Source organism: Pelodiscus sinensis, chromosome 1 (genome assembly GCF_052426305.1).
Source record: "Pelodiscus sinensis isolate ZL-2025 chromosome 1, ASM5242630v1, whole genome shotgun sequence".
NCBI lineage: Eukaryota > Metazoa > Chordata > Testudines > Trionychidae > Pelodiscus > Pelodiscus sinensis.
The window spans coordinates 299,061,853-299,079,690 of NC_143052.1; the positions used below are offsets into that span (position 1 = coordinate 299,061,853).

The 17,838-nt window shown below is 38.2% G+C and overlaps 1 protein-coding gene across 2 annotated transcripts in view; it reads left to right on the forward strand.

Moving 5' to 3' along the window:
* TRPC4 (transient receptor potential cation channel subfamily C member 4) overlaps positions 1 to 17,838 on the forward strand; it is a 237,796-nt gene that overhangs the window by 172,813 nt on the left and 47,145 nt on the right. For both annotated transcript variants that reach the window (XM_006124925.5, XM_075919126.2), the window contains one exon: positions 15,569 to 15,708. In XM_006124925.5, coding sequence (XP_006124987.1) covers positions 15,569 to 15,708 — 140 coding nt within the window. The remainder of the gene's footprint in view (positions 1 to 15,568; positions 15,709 to 17,838) is intronic.

Consider the following 17,838-nt stretch of genomic DNA (forward strand, 5'->3'; position numbering starts at 1 on the left):
CATGACATTTAGGATAAGTCTACATGGGCCTGCAGTACATTCTGTGTGGCTGTGGACTGAAGCATGTGCTGCTGTGCTGCACTGTAACTCCACCAGGTGAAAAAAGTGGGTGCAAACGAGGTACCTTTTGGGATCATTACTGTGCAGCATGTTAGTGCACACTGAAATGCACTGAAAGAATTGAGCTTGTTTAGTTTGGAAAGGAGAAGATTGAGAGGGGACATGATAGCGATTTTCAGGTATCTAAAAGGGTGTCACAAGGAGGAGGGAGAAAAATTGTTCTCCTTGGCTTCTGAGGATAGGACAAGAAGCAATGGACTTAAACTGCAGCAAGGGAGATTTAGGTTGGACATTAGGAAAAACATCCTAACTGTCAGGGTGGTTAAACACTGGAATAAATTACTTAGGGAGGTTGTGGAATCTCCATCTCTGCAGATATTTAAGAGCAGGTTAGATAGGCATCTATCAGGGATCTTCTAGGCACTACTGGGTCCTGCTGAGAGGGCAGGAGACTGGACTCGATGACCTCTCAAGGTCCCTTTCAGTTCTAGTGTTCTATGATTCTATGAGTCCTCAGAATGCAGCCTGATATTGTCTAACCCACTCATGGAGGGGAATGAGAAAGGGGCTGTTCCTTCTTTGAGTCCCAGCAATTCAAACTATCTCAATGGGGACAAGGAGGAGGTTGGATCACACTTCCCCTACATTTCCCAGCAGCAGGGATGCATGTCCAAAGGAACGTGCTGTACAGACATCTGCATAGAGATATTTTCTGAGAGGGCTAGTGCTTTGTGAGGTATGTTGCATTCTGGAGTTTGCTCTGCAATAACAAAACTTCACTCAGTCCCCAGCACTGGGCTACACCTCAGTGCCAAAGCTGAGCTCCAAGATTTATTGTCCTTTGTTTCATGAATCTTGCTTTTAACCTGAAAAGAAGCCAAAATATAGATATTGCTTTTGCCGAGGAATGAATCAAACTGAGGCTGCTTAGAGTTACAAATCATATTGACAAGCCAAACTAATATCAGGAATTGGGATTCTTATTCTTTAAAAATGTCTAATTAGTTATTAGAGTTTTTATATTCATGTGAAACAAATGGGACCCAGTGAACATAAGAACAGCCATACTGGGTCAGATCAAAGGTCCATCTAGCCCAATATCCTATCTTCCAACAGTGACCAGTGCCAGATGCACTGAGAGAGTGAACAGAACAGGTAATCATCAAAGGATCCCTTGCCTGTCGCCCATTTTTAGCCTCAGATAAGCAGATGTTAGGGACATCATTCTGAACTATCCTGGCTATAGCCATTGATGGACCTATCCTTCATGAATGTATCTAGTTCTCTTTTGAACCTGGTTAAAGTCCTGGTCTTTACAACATCCTCTGGCAAGGAGTTCCACAAGTTAGCTGTGCACTACATGAAGAAAATCTTGTTTGTTTTAACCCACTATCTATTAATTTCATGTGGTGACCCATAGTTCATATGTCATGGGAACAAGTAAATAACTTTTCCTTATTAATTTCTCCATACCTATCATGATTGTATAGACCTCTATCATATCCCTCCTTAGACTCCTCTTTTCTAAGCAGAAAAGTCCAAGTCTTTTTAATCTCTTTTCATATGGCATCCATTCCAAACCCCCAATCAGTTTTGTTGCCTTTTTCTGAACCTTTTCCAATGCCAATTTATCTTTTTGGAGATGAGGCGACTACATCTGTATGCAGTATTCAAGATGTGGGCATACCATGGACTTATATAGAGGCAATAAGATTTTCTTTGTCTTATTCTATATCCCTTTTTGAATGATTCCTAACATTCTATTTGCTTTTTTGACTGCTGCTGCACATTGAGTTATCAAGTACTGGTTCTGCTGTGCTGTGCCCGGGCACATTCCTTCCCTATAGATAGAAACACCTGTCTTGAGCAGAGAGACTTCCTCAGCTACAGTGCAACTGCTCAGCTCCTGCCTAGCAACTCCAGTCTGTGGTATTCCAATATCACAATGCTAGGAGGACACAATACCTCTTCTCCCACGGAGGACTGGGGGATAATCATCATCACTGTTGTCAATAGCTGGTTGTTGTATCAATTTAATATGCTTCAAAGGGGATGGTGTCATTATCTCAGTTTTACAGAAACTGAGGCACAGTGAGAAGTGACTCACCAGAGATTATGCAGCCGGTCAAAAGGCTGAGGCCGTGGCCCTTGAGCCCCAGAACTGTCTGGCAGCTCAAAAATGGATCTACCATTCAGGAAAGACAAAGACTAGTTAGGGCTGATGCTACAAAATCCAGCCCAAAAAAAAAAAAAAAAAGAGGGATGTGGGGAAAGAACAATCCCTGATCCCTCAGTATCCAGCACTGATTCTGGGGACTCTCACTCAGTAACTCACAAATTCTAAGCTCTTCTGAAAGTGACCCATTAACCCAGAGTGTAGTGACACTCAGGCTATGTCTACACATCAACATTATTTTGAAATAACAGTCCACATTCTCAAAACTGGCAATTATTTCAACATAATGTTGAAATGATGTCAAGCTGGAGGACTTCTTACTCCGACTCCTGTAACCCTCATTTTATGTGGAGTGAGGTAAGTTGCAGAAAGAGTGCTCTATTTCGAAATAAGTGCTGTATTGACAGCACCAAACCTCGAAATAAGCTATTTCGAAATAAGCTACTCAGTTGACAAAGCTCAGTTTGCATAGTTTATTTCAAGTTAGGCCCTTCTGTGTAGACATGTCCTCAGAGACTCTCCACTCTACAAGCTGCAGTAATACCTGTCAACATAGCCAGATTAGGCCCTTGTTACTTCTGCTGAATAGTCAACTTACTCCACAAGTAAGACAGAGAAAATCAATAGGGCTATGTGCATGAGTTTATTCACCCATGTGAGTAAAATCTGCATGATCTGGTACTTAGATGCTGATACCAATAGCTTAACAGAGATGGAATCAGAGATTTAGAGAGACCATTATGGCCGTTTAGTCTCATCTCCTGTATAGCAACGGTGATACTCAGCGATGCCTGTATGTTGCCCACCAACTTGCTGTTGAAATGAAGACCGAACATTTACAATATCTCTTGCCAACTTGTTTCAATTGTTAATTTCCCTCAGTTTAAAATTTGCATGTTATTTCCATTTTGAATTTTGCGAGGTTCAACTTTAAGCCATTAGCTCTCCGTTGTCTGTTAGACTAATTAGATCTCTTCCATCACATACCTTGTCCCTATGTAGGCAATTATGGACTGTGATAAAATCACCTCTTAACCTACTCTTTGATGAGCTACATACATTTGATCTCTTTTATTCCTTTTGTGTAAATCATGCTTTCAAAATCATTCTTGGTCTCTCATTTTTTCAATCTCTCTCTCTATATAAAAAGACTTTTCCTGCGGGATGACAGTGTAATGTCATGGGTCACTTTGTGTCCTGCAGCCCCACCCTCCGCCCTCAGCCCCTCCCTCTGCTTTCAGCTGTGTGGCCTTCCCCTTGTTCCAGGGAGCCATGGAAGCCACAAGTCATGTGCCCTCCCCACTTTCCCATGCTCAGGAAGGGTTGAGGGGTGGGAGCTTCGTGGCCTTGGGGAGGGCACTGTCCTGAGGCCATCCCTGCTCTTGGGCCCCCCATCTGCTGGGAGGGGCCCAGCCCAAGCCCCCAGCAGCCAGGGGGAGAGAACCAGGTATGCTATGGAAAGGCCTCAGTCAGGCCTGACCCAACCCCCCAGTGGCTGGGGGGAGAGACCTGGGCCTACCTTGGCCTAGTCCAACCCCCGGTGGTCAGGAGGAAGAGCCAAACCTGAGTGGCTTGGATCCAGTCCTTCCTGGTGACTGAAGGCGGGGGATGCTGGTCCTGGCACAGCTTGGGCCTGGCCCCTTCCAGCAGATGGGGGGCCCAAGAGCAGGGATGGCCTCTGGACAGTGCCCTCCCCATCCGAGAGGGGGTTGGTGAGCACAGCAAACAGGGGGCACAGACCCCTAATATATTTTTAAAGTGAAAAATTCATCACCCTTTTATTAAAGTGACAGACCCAAAATAAAGACCTATACATAGTTAAAGTATGCATTTTTACTTATTGGATGCAGAGACATTTTGAAGTATATACTCCATTGTTGCTGCTCTAGGGTAAAAGTCTTATTTTAAAAGTGAGAATGTAAGCAACTAATTCCCTTTCCCAAAGCAAGGGTTATCTTGGAGCAACCACAACATTTTAACATTTTTAAACAATAGGCTCATGCCTCCTTCTCCTTGTTAGGATAGTTCTGAATGTAATTTACATTTTAATTGTTCTCTTATTGTGAGTACAGACAAATGGGAGCTATACATATTCCTGATTTTTCCTTAGTATGGATCTCATAATATAGATGGTTCCATCATTTAGTAATTAGGAAGCATTAAAATGGTCCATAATGATCTAAATTCTCTGAAGACGAAACATTAAATGTGATTTTCCTATTAGTATGTAAGAAACTGGATGTGTGTAATGAACACATTTGAAGAATCATTAGAATAGGAAACTCAATGGAAGAACTTGTATCAGGCAATTTATATTTAGAAGAAAAAAATAATTTAAGAACGTTTCTTCATTTATGTTTTTACACACATGATGTGATTACACAAGTTATATGACATTACCTGGTTATTATCTCTGCAGCAAAAAAAGTCAGTATAGCTAGGACTAAGAAAATAAAACTAAAAAAAGAAGAACATTTAGGTTTAATATTTGGATATGCTTCCAGAGAATGAGCTCTCTTAGCTTGTGGGACAGTTATCCCAGGCTGTGTCTAAACTACATCCCTTTTCTCGAAAAAGGGATGTAAATTAGACACTTCAATATTGCAAATGAAGCCAGGATTTAAATTTCCCATACTTCATTTGCATAATGCTGGCCGTGGTTTTTTTCGAAACGGGGCTGTTCAAAAGAAAAACGGCTGTTTAGATGCAGATCAATTGAAAATAAACCTATTTCGAAAGAACCCTTGAAAGGTTTTTATTTTCGATCAATCCCCATCTAAACAGCTGTTTTTCTTTTGAAAAGCTCCATTTCGAAAAAAACTGTGGCTGCCATTATGCAAATGAAGCACAGGAAATATAAATCCTGGCTTCATTTGCAATATTGAAGTGTCTAATTTACATCCCTTTTTCGAGAAAAGGGATGTTGTTTAGACACAATCCTATTGAAGAGACGGAATTTGTCTCTATAAACAATTAAATAAACAATAGGGAGCAAGCCTTCACTGCCAGGGAAACCATATTATTATTAGTTGTTAACTGGGCATCCTGAAGTTTGCAATTTGTTTTCATAGGAAAAATAAAAGACATGATCCCTGACCTGAAGACCTTACGACCATTGAGGCAATGAGGAAGAATAAGTTGGAATGAGCAAAAGCAATAAACAATGCAAGTGAGGCAGTAAAACACTACAAACTTTTTCGTCACAAGATTCCAAGATCCAAAAGGACCATTTGTGATGATCTAGTATGACTACCTATATAGTACAGGCCAGAAAACTTCCTGCAAAACTTACCAATGTCATCGCTATTTCTATGTGATCACCCTACAGACTTTCTGCACTACGCCAGGAATGTAAAGAAGGTGAAAACAGGCAGAAACAGCCCACTCCCCAAATCTCTCTGGTGTAAGGCACTACCCTAACTAGTATAGAGCTACCAAAATAGCACTGCAGCACCCCAAATTACAGCCCATATTATAGAGAACAAACCAAAGAAGAGAGGAGACATGATTGGAGCACTGCTGCGGTCACACTATTCTCTACTGACAGATGATCCATAGGAGGCCCTTCCAGTCAAAGTGTTGAGTTAGAGCAGCCCTGAAGCTGCTCTAATTTATGTCAGAACTCCAGATAAGTCAAGTATAGGGGGACAAAAAGGTTGATTTAAGCCACCTTTGTCCTTCCCTCTCCCATCTTGCCCTTTACACAGGAATGGAGGAACAGAAAATAAGAACTTTCACATCTATAAATTCTGTAGTCAATAGCTGTTAAAATAAACTCTCATTGGTATTTTTCTCAGTCTGTTCTGTGAGGATGTAGCAAATGGCAGTAGGCTGTTGATAAAATAGTAGCATTATGTTGGCATGAATGTATTATTCTTCAGGTGGTCATCTTTTTTCTGGACCATGCCTTGTTCTTTCTGTCAGGTTGTTGGATACAGGTTGGAGAGTAAGAACCTAAAGGGAAGGAAGAGGCTTGTAAATTGTGCAAAACATACATTCATGGCTGAAGAAATTCTAGGTAGGATGTGTGTGATAGTGTAGTCTTGTTGAACACTGAGAACAAAGTATATCTGAATTGAGAGGTGGTGCAAGCCCACCGGGGCTGTGGCATAAGCCAGAGCATCTTTGGGTCCCTTTTTACCAACCCCTTAAATGTAATGATTGCATTATTTCTGCAAACCTAAAAAAAAAAAAAAATCAACACAACATATGCTATCAGGTCCATGTTAAGTTAAATGAATGGCATTTGGGAGGCAAAACTAAACTGAGCCCCCTTTGAGCTACTTGGGACAATTGCTTGGTCTGCTTATATACAGCAAAACTCTGAACTGATGTGCAAAAGTTTGGTGTGAATCATTTATAGATGTGACACTACCAATAAAAGATCAGGAAAGTATTACATAAAATATTGGACAGGTACTGGAGATTGGGTTGTTAGTGGGAGAAGAGATAAAGGGTGATGTAGCCACGCTGATGAAATAACACACAGCCAAGTAGAGTCAAAGGAAACATGGGAAAGGAAAACAAACACATTCATGATGAAACTGATATCCATCCAACAAAATGATACATATGATATCTGTGAGCTTGTGTTAGAGTAAATTGAGGGGAGTAAATTGTGTGAGAGTAAACCAAAATGATTAGGGGGCTGGAGCACATGACCTTTGAGGAGAGGCTGAGGGATTTGAGCTTATTTAGGCTGCAGAAGAGAAGAGTGAGGGGGATTTGATAGCAGCCTTCAACTTCCTGAAGGGAGGTTCCAAAGAGGATGGAGAGCGACTGTTCTCAGTAGTGACGGATGGCAGTACAAGGAGCAATGGTCTCAAGTTACAGTAGGGGAAGTCTAGTTTGGATATTAGGAAAAGCTATTTCATTATGAGGGTGGGGAAGCAGTGGAATGTGTTACCTAAGGAGGTGGTGGATTCTCCATCCCTAAAGGTTTTTAAGGGTCAGCTTGACAAACTCCTGAATGGGATGATTTACTTGGGAGTGTTCTTGCTTTGGGTAGGGGGCTGGACTCGATGACCCCCTGAGGTTTCTTCCAGATTCTATGATTCTACAATTTTCTATGCGAAGTGTCAGCTAAAATGGTTCAACCATTTCCAGAACAAGGCTAGAAACCACAAATGTTTTGCCCATGATAAAAATGTGAATGTTTTATGTCCCCCATGGTTGGTAGATTGCAAATGGATGAAGCTAACTGAATAAGTGGATATTCAATATTTGTTTATCTCTTCATTGTGCAATGCTTGGCCCTAGATCTTTTTTTTACTGCACACCATTCAAGCCCTATTCTGAAAGAAGAATTATTAATTTTCTCATGGGCTTTTCTATGATGCTCATAACTATAGTGTCTGATACATAATGTAATAAATGACTAGAAAGCACAGGAAATAAAGATAATTCCTTTAATTACCAATGACCTTTTGAGCCTTGAGTCTTACATGCCCTTATATTAGTTATGACAGAATTCCCTCTCAGTGGCGATGGCTTAGAATTAGATACACTCTATATTTACAAGATAATATAAAAGGTTATAGCATCCAGGCAAGCATTTATCCCAATCTGCTGTGTTACTGTAGCCAGAAAACTTCATTGATGGAGTATTTGGCAAGATAATCCTGGGAGCTAGATCATATTTTTAAGCAAGCAAGAACCATTATTGGTTTTATTCCAAAATTGGTTTTTTTGTCTGTTAAAGTTACAAAATGTACAACTTAAAGGACTATTCAAATGATTTGTTCTAGTACACAAAGAGCTACAAGCTAAAAGAATAATATAGTTCATAATAGTGACTCACTCCATTACTATATAGAACTATGGGTTCATGCACAAATTTCTTTGAAAAAAGCCAGGATAATTTAAAATTCAAATATGATGATATTTTCAGTTTAACAGTGACAATCCATATCTATAATTTTTCAGAAGTGCATAGTGACTTAGGAGCACAAGTTTAATTGAAAATGGGGTTGATCTTGTAAATCAATTGGGCCCAGATCCTCAAAGATATTTAGGTATTTAACTCCCATTGATCCTTTGAGGATCTGAACCTCAGATTCTTTTGAAAATCCCACTCTTAGTTGATAAATATTCTTAATTAATATCTCAATTAAATTGCTGTGCCAGCATCGAGGCATGGTAATTACTAATTAGAGTAACAAGAAATGTACAAATTAAAGTAACAAGCAGTTAGAGTAACAAATCAGAATAACAAGACATGTACAAGAAGATTACTAATTACAGATACAAGAAGTATACATATTAATTAGTATAGGATTATAGCAATGCACTGTTAGGATTCCTGTTAACATGTACAAAATTAAGGATATTTTAGGAAATATAAAATATAAGCCAGCCGAAGTTTACCCTTTTCATTCCTTGTAGAATCTTGAGGAAAGTAATCAAATAATTGGTACATTAAATAAACATAACAGTTGGCATATGACAGCCACAGGCAATGCCAATGAAATCTTAAAAGATCATAAAACAAATTCTGAAAAATGTATACATTACATTGACAGAGTTCAGCAGAGTCACATGAGTAGTAAGTCAAGAGATATTTTATTTTAAATTGCTATCTACAGACTTCTATGAAGAATATAAGTGAGTACATGGAAGCAGCAATTTGAATTAGTGAATCTTCTGTTCATGGAGCATTGGTCAACTGCAACACTGTGCGAAAATATTGATCTTGCGTCACTGTATTTTTGCAGTAATTTCCAGTATTTCTCCATTTGTGATACTGAAGGTATTGCTACATGTAAACGATTTTCCAATTCTGCCTTCACAAAATTAAGAGTGTTCATTAATTTGTTCTTACCACAAATTAAGCATTTACAAAGGAGAAAAGCAGATTTATTTAATAATTAAAATCTAGCCTGCATCTGAACATCTTATGTCAAATCAAAACAATCTATAATGCTTTCTGCTGTTCCTTCCACTCCCTCTCTCCCCAAGTGAGACTTTTGAGTACAATACAGTTCAGCCTATACAGAGTGGAAATATATTTCCATGTCTGTTTCAATTCTACCCGGATACAATTAAATAGCTAGATGGATGAATGATTTAAGTTGTAGCTAGATGTTGTCATCATTTGTAGTTATATTCAGCAACCAGTTAATTCACAGCTTGATCCTACCAGGTGAAGAGGTCCCTCAATGCTATTGAGGTCAGCAGGAATTGAAGTCACACAGTACTTTGCAAGATTAAGCCATTGTTGCCTTTTGTAGGTCCATAATTTCCCAGAGTCTAAGTACCTAAACATAAATTAAGGAGCTGAATTTTAAGGCAGATTTGAAAATGTTGACAAGTGATGACCATTAATTTACCATGGCAGAAGGAGACAGAAAGAACTTACTTACACTCCTCATTCCCAACAAGAGGCTGGCACAGATAGCTACTGCAGATGTCTTCTCCTGCCTGGATTTTAAACTACTAAACCACTTAAAATTAGATTTAGAAGTAAATCAAAAGAAAGCAGATGAGCCTGTCAAAGAATGAAAAGGAATAAAGCAATTACTGTCTGTTCAATAGGTCTATTCAATTAGAGTCTTCAGGGTAGTTTAATAAAAGACTCTGTAGCTTCCATGACACAAGCTGTTTTCTTTATTAACCTGAAAAAAATACTCAGATACTGGTTGGGGTTTGTGTGTGTGTGTGTGTGTGTGTGTTATTTCTGGTTTCTCATATCCTGCAGAATCCAAATAAGTTAATAACCTCCAAAAGCAGGGCATATGGAGGGCCTTGGCAAGAGGTTGACTAACGAATACCTTCCAAAACATTTAGGATCAGGTTTTTTTAAAGGTATCTAGGTATCTGAAAAAGAATATAGATGAAAATCTGGTAAGATTTTCAAAAGGCTCGAGACACCTAACTAAGGTGCATAGGAACTTTTGAGAATCCCACTAGAAATCTATCTGTATTTTCAGGTACCTAAATACGTTTACAAATCTGGCCCTTAGAGACTTAGGAGTCAATGTCAAAATAAACATAAAAACAGATGTCTTTGATATCATGGCAAGGCCAAGAAAATTACATCTAAACCACTATATCATAAACAACATAAAGCAGCTTTACAAATGTTTGTGTTGTGAAGACAAGATAACATTTTCACCAAGTTTCTACTGATCCTTGAAAATCTGATTTGTTTTGTAATAATTCAGGAGGGGATTTCTAGAAGGGGATTTAATCAAGATGCATCTGATTATTTTTGTCAATTTATATATCATTGCTCGTTAACGGCTTAATTGTTCTAATGGGAAATGAAGAAAAAATGTTTTTAAAAGTAAAAATTATGGTGAATGCCATAGGAGATTGATTGATAATAGTGTAAATTATCAGTGATCAATTTTTTTGGTATCTTAGTTAACTGGCATTTTCATCAGAGATGCTACAGAATAAAAGGGGGAAGGAGAGTGAACTGAAATTTTTTTAGAGTGGCACTGTTTGCACAACAGAAACTTGTGTCTCTCCTGTTTGTATTTGGTAGCTAAAAACTGAAATTAAAGTTTTATTTTAGAAAACAAATGACTCAGTAATAACCAGAAGTCCTGTTCTCAATATTAAGTTGAATATAGTTTTTAAAGAACTATTTTAATTTTGATGTCAAAATTGTTTTTCAGTGGAAATGCCTTCTCAACAAAGACAGAAACTTTCTTTGGACAGTTTGTTTCCTTTTGATTTTTATTTCAGCATTGCAATGCGAAATTAAAACTAGTTTTAAACCCACACTATTTTGTTGTTTGGGTTTAAAAATAAGATTTCAGTTTTAGAAAAGCTGGGGATTTGTGTTTTTGAAACTGAAAAATTTCACCAAAAATGTTTACTGACCCCCTCTCCTACAACATTCAATGTTCATAAAATCAAAATATTTTTAGGTTTTAATTTAATCATTTTGTCATTATTAAAAATGTCTCATTTTTGCCCAGTTCTGGTTTTATACATTATAATTCTCAAATTGGACTCCAGGCAAAGTCCCTTTCACTTTTTTTCTGTTATATTGATAAGCAGTCCAGCTTTGTGTAAAATGTCTCTGCTATATCTTCTGTCTCCTATTGGATCACAAACAGCCTCCAATGTTCCTCCCCTGGCTTGCAGTCCACTTAGAAGTGGAGAAATGTTTCATCTAATGTGTTTTCCTCATCCTGGCATATATTTGCAGTGCCTAATCTCTTTTAGCTTTCTCTAAACTCCAGGATCAGGTCGTAAACATGGCAGACAAGAATTTAAAAGCCAAGCCTCTTTAAGGCCTCTTGAAAGCATTTCTGCCCTAAAACTCCTATTATAAGACCTGTATTTCACAATTAATGAGACTGTTTCCAATATCATTATCATTTTCTGAAATCTAAGTTGTGCTTGGAACTGTGATGTGGCTTCTTTCTGCCTATAAGCTCATAACATTGACAAAGAAATGCTAACTATTTTTATTTTTTTATGATCAGTCTGGACATAATGTTGTTGTAGTCAGATGATGCTTTGAAAGCATATGTTATTAAGTTATTATCTTCAAGAAAAACAGCCTCCAGCCCTTTTGGAGTTGCATCAATTCAGATTTTAGGCTATTTGTAATGTCAAATTACTTCAGCAGCAGTGCTTCCATGGCCACTTTTTTTTTAGTTCTCATAAACTTTTGTTTCACTAATCATCCCAATGCCATTCTGCATTGTCCTCAAGCAATATTCTAAGTAGAATACTTAAATGTGATGAATTAGAGAAGAATTTATTTAGGTTGATATACCTGTGAATCTCTAAGACCTGCTTGCTATGGGGTCCATTTATATAACTGTCTCTCTGGTTACATCTAGACTGCAGCATTTTTCCAGAGGTATCCTGGAAAAGCAATGCCGCATCCAAGGAACGCGTCTGCTTTTCTGAATTTTTTTTTGAAAAAGCGGATGCGCTCTTTCACCATCCCTGTAAAACCTTGTTCTATGAGGCATAAGGGATGTGTTGAAAGAGCAGGTTTTTCTGAAAATTGGCACTGTGTAGAGGCACCAAATTTCAGAAAAGCCTCTTTCTAATTTAACTCTGCAGTCTAGAAGTAGCCTCTCTTTCTTGAATTTGGTCAAATGATCCAAAAGCAGGTCAAATATAGAGACCAAGGTGAGGTTAGCACCTCTACTGCTCAGTCTTTTGAAGAGAGGTTCTCTGAATGTGATGCTTCCCATGGCTTCTATTGCTTAAGACACCACATTATCATCTGCTTTTAGCATGAGGAAGTTTTATTTATTTAACAAAGAATTGGGATTTAAGAAAAAGAAAATAGAATTAATGAAAACAAATTAGCGTAAAAACAGCCATACTGGTGAGACCAAAGATCCATCTATCCCAGTATCATGTCTTCCAACAGTGGTCAATGCCAGATGCCCAGAGTGAGTGAACAGAAACAGGTAATCAGCAAGTGATCCCTCTCCTGTCATCTATTTCCAGTCCCTGACAAACAGAGGGTAGGGACACCATTCCTAACCATTCTGGCTAATGAGTATTGATGGGCCTAACCTCCATGGATTTATTTAGTTCTTGTTTGTACCTTGTTAAAGTCCTGGTTTTCACAACATCCTCTGGCAAGGAGGTCCACAGGTTGACTGTGCACTGAATGAAGAAAAACTTCCTTTTGTTTGTTTTATACCTCTTACCTATTAATTTTATTTCGTGATCCCTCATTCGTACATTATGGGAACAAGTAAATAACGTCCTTATTCACTTTTTCCACTCAAGACTTAGTTTTATAGACCTCTATCATATTCCCCCTTAATCTCCTCTTTTCTAAACAGAAAAATCCCCATCTTTTTAATCTCTCTTTATTTGAGATCCGTTCCAAACTCCTAATAATTTTTGTTGCCCTTTTCTGAATCTTTTCCAATGCCAATATACAGGGCTTGACAAACTGCAGTGAACTCCACTCGCCAGCCCCACACTGAGCATGCGCCAGACCTGCATTGCTCATGCGCACGCCGCCGGTGAACAGGGCGACCAACTGATATCTACTCGCAATGGGCGAGTAGATACACTGATTTGTTGAGCCCTGCCAATATATCTTTTTTGGGGTTGAGGTGATCACATCTGTATGTAATGTTCAAGATATGGGCATTCCATAGATGTATAAAGAGGCAATAAGATATTCTCTGTCTTATTCTCTGTCCCTTTTTAATGATTCCTAACATTCTGTTTGCTTTCTTGACTGCTGCTGCATATTGAATGGATGTTTTTGGAGAACTATCCAGAGTGATTCCAAGATCTCTCTCTTGTGTCGTTAAAGCTAAATTAGTACCCATCATTTTGTATGTGTATTTAGGATTATTTTTTCCAATGTGCATCACATTGCATTTATCAACATTTTGTTGCCCAATCACCTAGTTTTGTGAGAACTTTTTGAAGCTCTTCCCAGTCTGCTTCGTTCATGGATACATAGAAAATATCTGTTATTCTATTATCTAAGAAGTTATTTTCTTGTCCTTGTTTAGCTCACCCCAAAGTCTTTCTGCTGATGTTTTATATTACAGTCTGTGACACTTGGTTCACAAGACATGCATGCTAGCAGCTCGCCTCCTAAGTGAAACATAATGGTACATCCTTGTACACTGAGAGATACTCCAACAATCCATTGTCTTTACTCCTAAGCAGGAGACCCCACTAGCCCCCGCTCCCCTAGACTGTTTTTTTCCCTGTAGGCTTTTGATATGTTCTGCAAGAACCTGGCTCGGTGTGTAAATAAGCTTCCATTGTAAAACATACAGTACCTTAATTTATATATAACCAGACAGTGAGAAATGTTTGTTACTGCTAGTCTGAAAAGAACATGTTTATCACCCTCTAGTGACCTACTTTACTCATATACCTTAAGAACAGAATTTCCATTATAGGTACAAAATTATATACTTTGTAATGGTTATTAGGACTGGAGTATCACTGGCTCTCAGGAGAGACTTCATTACAACGTAGACATCAGACTCTAGGGATCCCTGTAAGCCTGTGCATGCCCCTTATGTCCTCTGCTGGTTGGCATTCCCACTTAGACCCCACACTCTGCAAAGCAGCACAACTAAAATGAGTTGGGTATTTCTTTAAGGGGGATGCTCCGTCCCCTATATAAGTGGACAGCATCCATACATTATGATATAACAGGGCACAGTCAATGTACACTGAGCCCTGTCATATGACAGCGTTCAAAACTTTTGCAACCGTGACTTATAATTTGATTGTGGTAGGGGAATAAATATTAGTTTCTTACTAGCATTGTGTGTATCAGACCTTTATGCTCTTATGTCAGGGAAAAACAAAACTCTCTTAAGCACCTGTGAAGGAAAAAAAAGGAGTTGGGTCTGATGTCTCCTCCATGCAGCCACCTTAGGTGAAGATAAAGATTATAACAGAAAGACAATTCCTAATTCTGGAGTTTATGGTACAATTCTAGAGTTTATCGGGTCTCTGCTTAATGTTACCAAAAGAAATGACTAAGGAAAAGGTGATAAACAACTTATAGATATTCCCCTCAAGTGTAAATAAAAGTTTTCAGTCTCCATTAATGTCAGCATGGACCTTTAATGAACATTTAAATTCATTTAGTGAGAGAAGAAAGTAAATTTGAAAAATGTGAAACTTCCACCAGCATCTTTAACCAAAGACTGAACATATTTATGTACAATGCATATTTAAAATGCCATGTTTAAGAGACTCTTAATATTCAAGCACTAATTCAACACATTCTCCCAAGGGAGGCTTTTAATAATTACAGTTTTAAAGTGTTTCCACATGCCTGCTGGAGCTGTTCAGTGGAGCTCACATCAGACCAGATGCAACAATTCCTAGCAGCTTTAAATACTTCTGGAATGACATATCTAAATTGATAAATGGAGATTACACTTGAAACTTGTTCCTAGATCACCAGATTTAAAATGAATGGACTATGGTTTTTAATATTTCGGCTAGAAATATTTTTCTGAAGACACTAGAGATTTCTGTGGGATAACAGATATCATTGTGGATAACAAATTTGAAAAATCTATATCCTATGGTAGCATAAACAAGTTAATGGCCAGTGTCTTCATTTATGTAGTTTCCATTGAGATCAATTGGAGTACACAACCAAGGGAAGAACATAGCAATAATTGCTACCTTAGACCACTTTTTTACACTCTTTAGAATATAATGAAATGGCAATAAAAAGAAAGCAAAAGAAAATAAAGCTGTATGCTTAGATGAATGACATGCCAGGGCTTGCTTGCTTAGAAAATGCATTTTGGATATGTGAATCAGAAAATGAAGTCTAAATGATGGATTGGTATAAAAATCTTTTGGAAATCATGCTTAGGATTAATTTTTTTACATTCACAGGTTTCATATGGGGTGAAATTAAACAGATGTGGGATGGTGGACTACAAGATTACATTCATGACTGGTGGAACCTAATGGATTTCGTAATGAATTCCTTATACTTGGCAACAATTTCTTTGAAAATCGTTGCCTTTTCAAAGGTAATCATTTTATTGTTGGCTAGTATTTTTTATAAAAATATATTAAATAACTAAGGTTATACTTTTTGAAATGCTTCTATATTTGAAAGGTTTTTTAATTAATAGACTGCTAGAATGATTCAATTAATCATTTTCCTAACTTGTCAGTTTTGCCATTAGTAAAATGGTTTTAATATTCTTTATCTGTGCCATGGAACTTTGGATGGCTTAATTTACCAGTATCAATAAAACAATTTGAGATGTTTGGATGTAAATTACTATAAAAATGCCAATCATTATTATTAGGTGTGTATAACAAGTGTGTTTTTTATGCCAAAAAGTCTTTGCATAATTTTTTTTCTACTGAAGCTATGTTACTAAGATTATTTAACAAGTTCTATGCACCCTCCTCACTCTCCGATTGCATAAAAAATTAGAAATTTTAAAAAAACAATAAAAAGTATTACTTTTACATTGTTGAATGCTTTTCGTTTAATTTTATCAATCAACTGGAAGTTAATGCGTATTTTGACTAAATATTAGGATCATTATTGGGTAAAATTAGTCCATTTGCTCTGCATTGTTGTTTATTTGAATGAGAAATGTGACATAATCAACATTTGAACTTTCTTCCAGAGAAACATCAATTTATTTCAAAAGTATGAGTGCATCTACACTGCACCGGTTTCAAGATAACTAGTGTTATTTCAAAATAACAATGTGAGTGTCTACACAGCCATTCTGTTATTTTGAAATAATTTTGAAATACCAGACAGCTTATTCTAAAATCTGTAAACCTCATTCTATGAATGAGGAATAACTCTTATTCCAAAATAATGCCTATTTCCAAAATAGCTATTTCGCAATAAGGCGCTACACTGCTGCTATTTTGAAATAGCCCCTCACCAGGGATATTCTAATTTATTCCTCCCTAGTGCTTCCTGGGACACTAAATCTAGATAGCACATCTACATTAGGGAAACCTGCCTCAGACTAATGTTGAGGCTTCCTGTGTAGACATGTTATTTTGAAATAATATATTTTGGAATAACTATTCTGGAATAGTTTATTTCGAAATAAGCGTTCAGTGTAGACATATCCCATGAATAGTTGAATGTTGCATATTTTCAATGTGAATTCAAAATTTCGTGGGCATTCCTTGTAATAATTAAATATTCCAATTTCAAAGTTGTCTCAAATGAAGGAAAAATATTGGGGTCCAGGCCAGAGTAGTGGTGGTGGTGACGTGCACCGTGGCAGCTCATCCCCCCTCTGCGAGCTTTACCACAGGGATTGCCTGAGGGTGGGTGGAGCCAGCCCAAAGGCAAGGCCCAGGGAGTGCTGGCAAGCAGCCTCTGTAGCCATCCTCCATCCAGGCCAGCCCTGAGATGGAAGTCAGTGGTCTTTAGCAGGCCCCACCCACCATCAGGCAGTATCTCCCACTAGCACGTCCTAGGCCCAGAGGTGGGGGAAGAGGAGTGCATGTATCCCACCAATGCTCCCTGGGTCCGGCCCAGGGGTGGGGCAACTGTACATGCTTCCCACAAGTACTCCCCAAGCCCAGACTGGGAGTAGAGGGTCTACTGCCTACCAGTGTCTTCCTGCTGCGACATTTGCTGCCCCTCAGTGATCATTCCACAGTATAACTCCCTCCTACCAGATCCCTCTCCTTCAATTTTATGAGAAACAATCTAATTCCAGGCACATCCCATTGTCCTTGGACAATCAAACCCTGACCTTGCTTTAAGTTAGGATAAGAGGAAGCTGCATACCAAATTTGATGATCCTAGCTCTCATCGTTTGGGAGTTCTTGAACAAATGGACTCACAGACGGATAGACCGACACACATTTCTTAAATATATAGATAGATTTCAAAAAAAAATTGTCAACACTTTCACACAGCTCTTATCACTTATGAAAACTTTCTAATTTATATTTTTCATTATCATCATTGTATTTCAATGACTTAAAGTTGATTTCCATCAACCATCTAATAACTACATGGCCAAATTTTCTCCTGGACCAGGATCCAGTCAGCTAAAAAGAAAATGAGCAGCCATAAAGGAGCTAATTAAAGATCCCAATTCTTGAGTCACAGCATCTGCTGCAGCCATGGCATAAGTTTAGAGCAGTCTAGGAGCTTCTCTCAT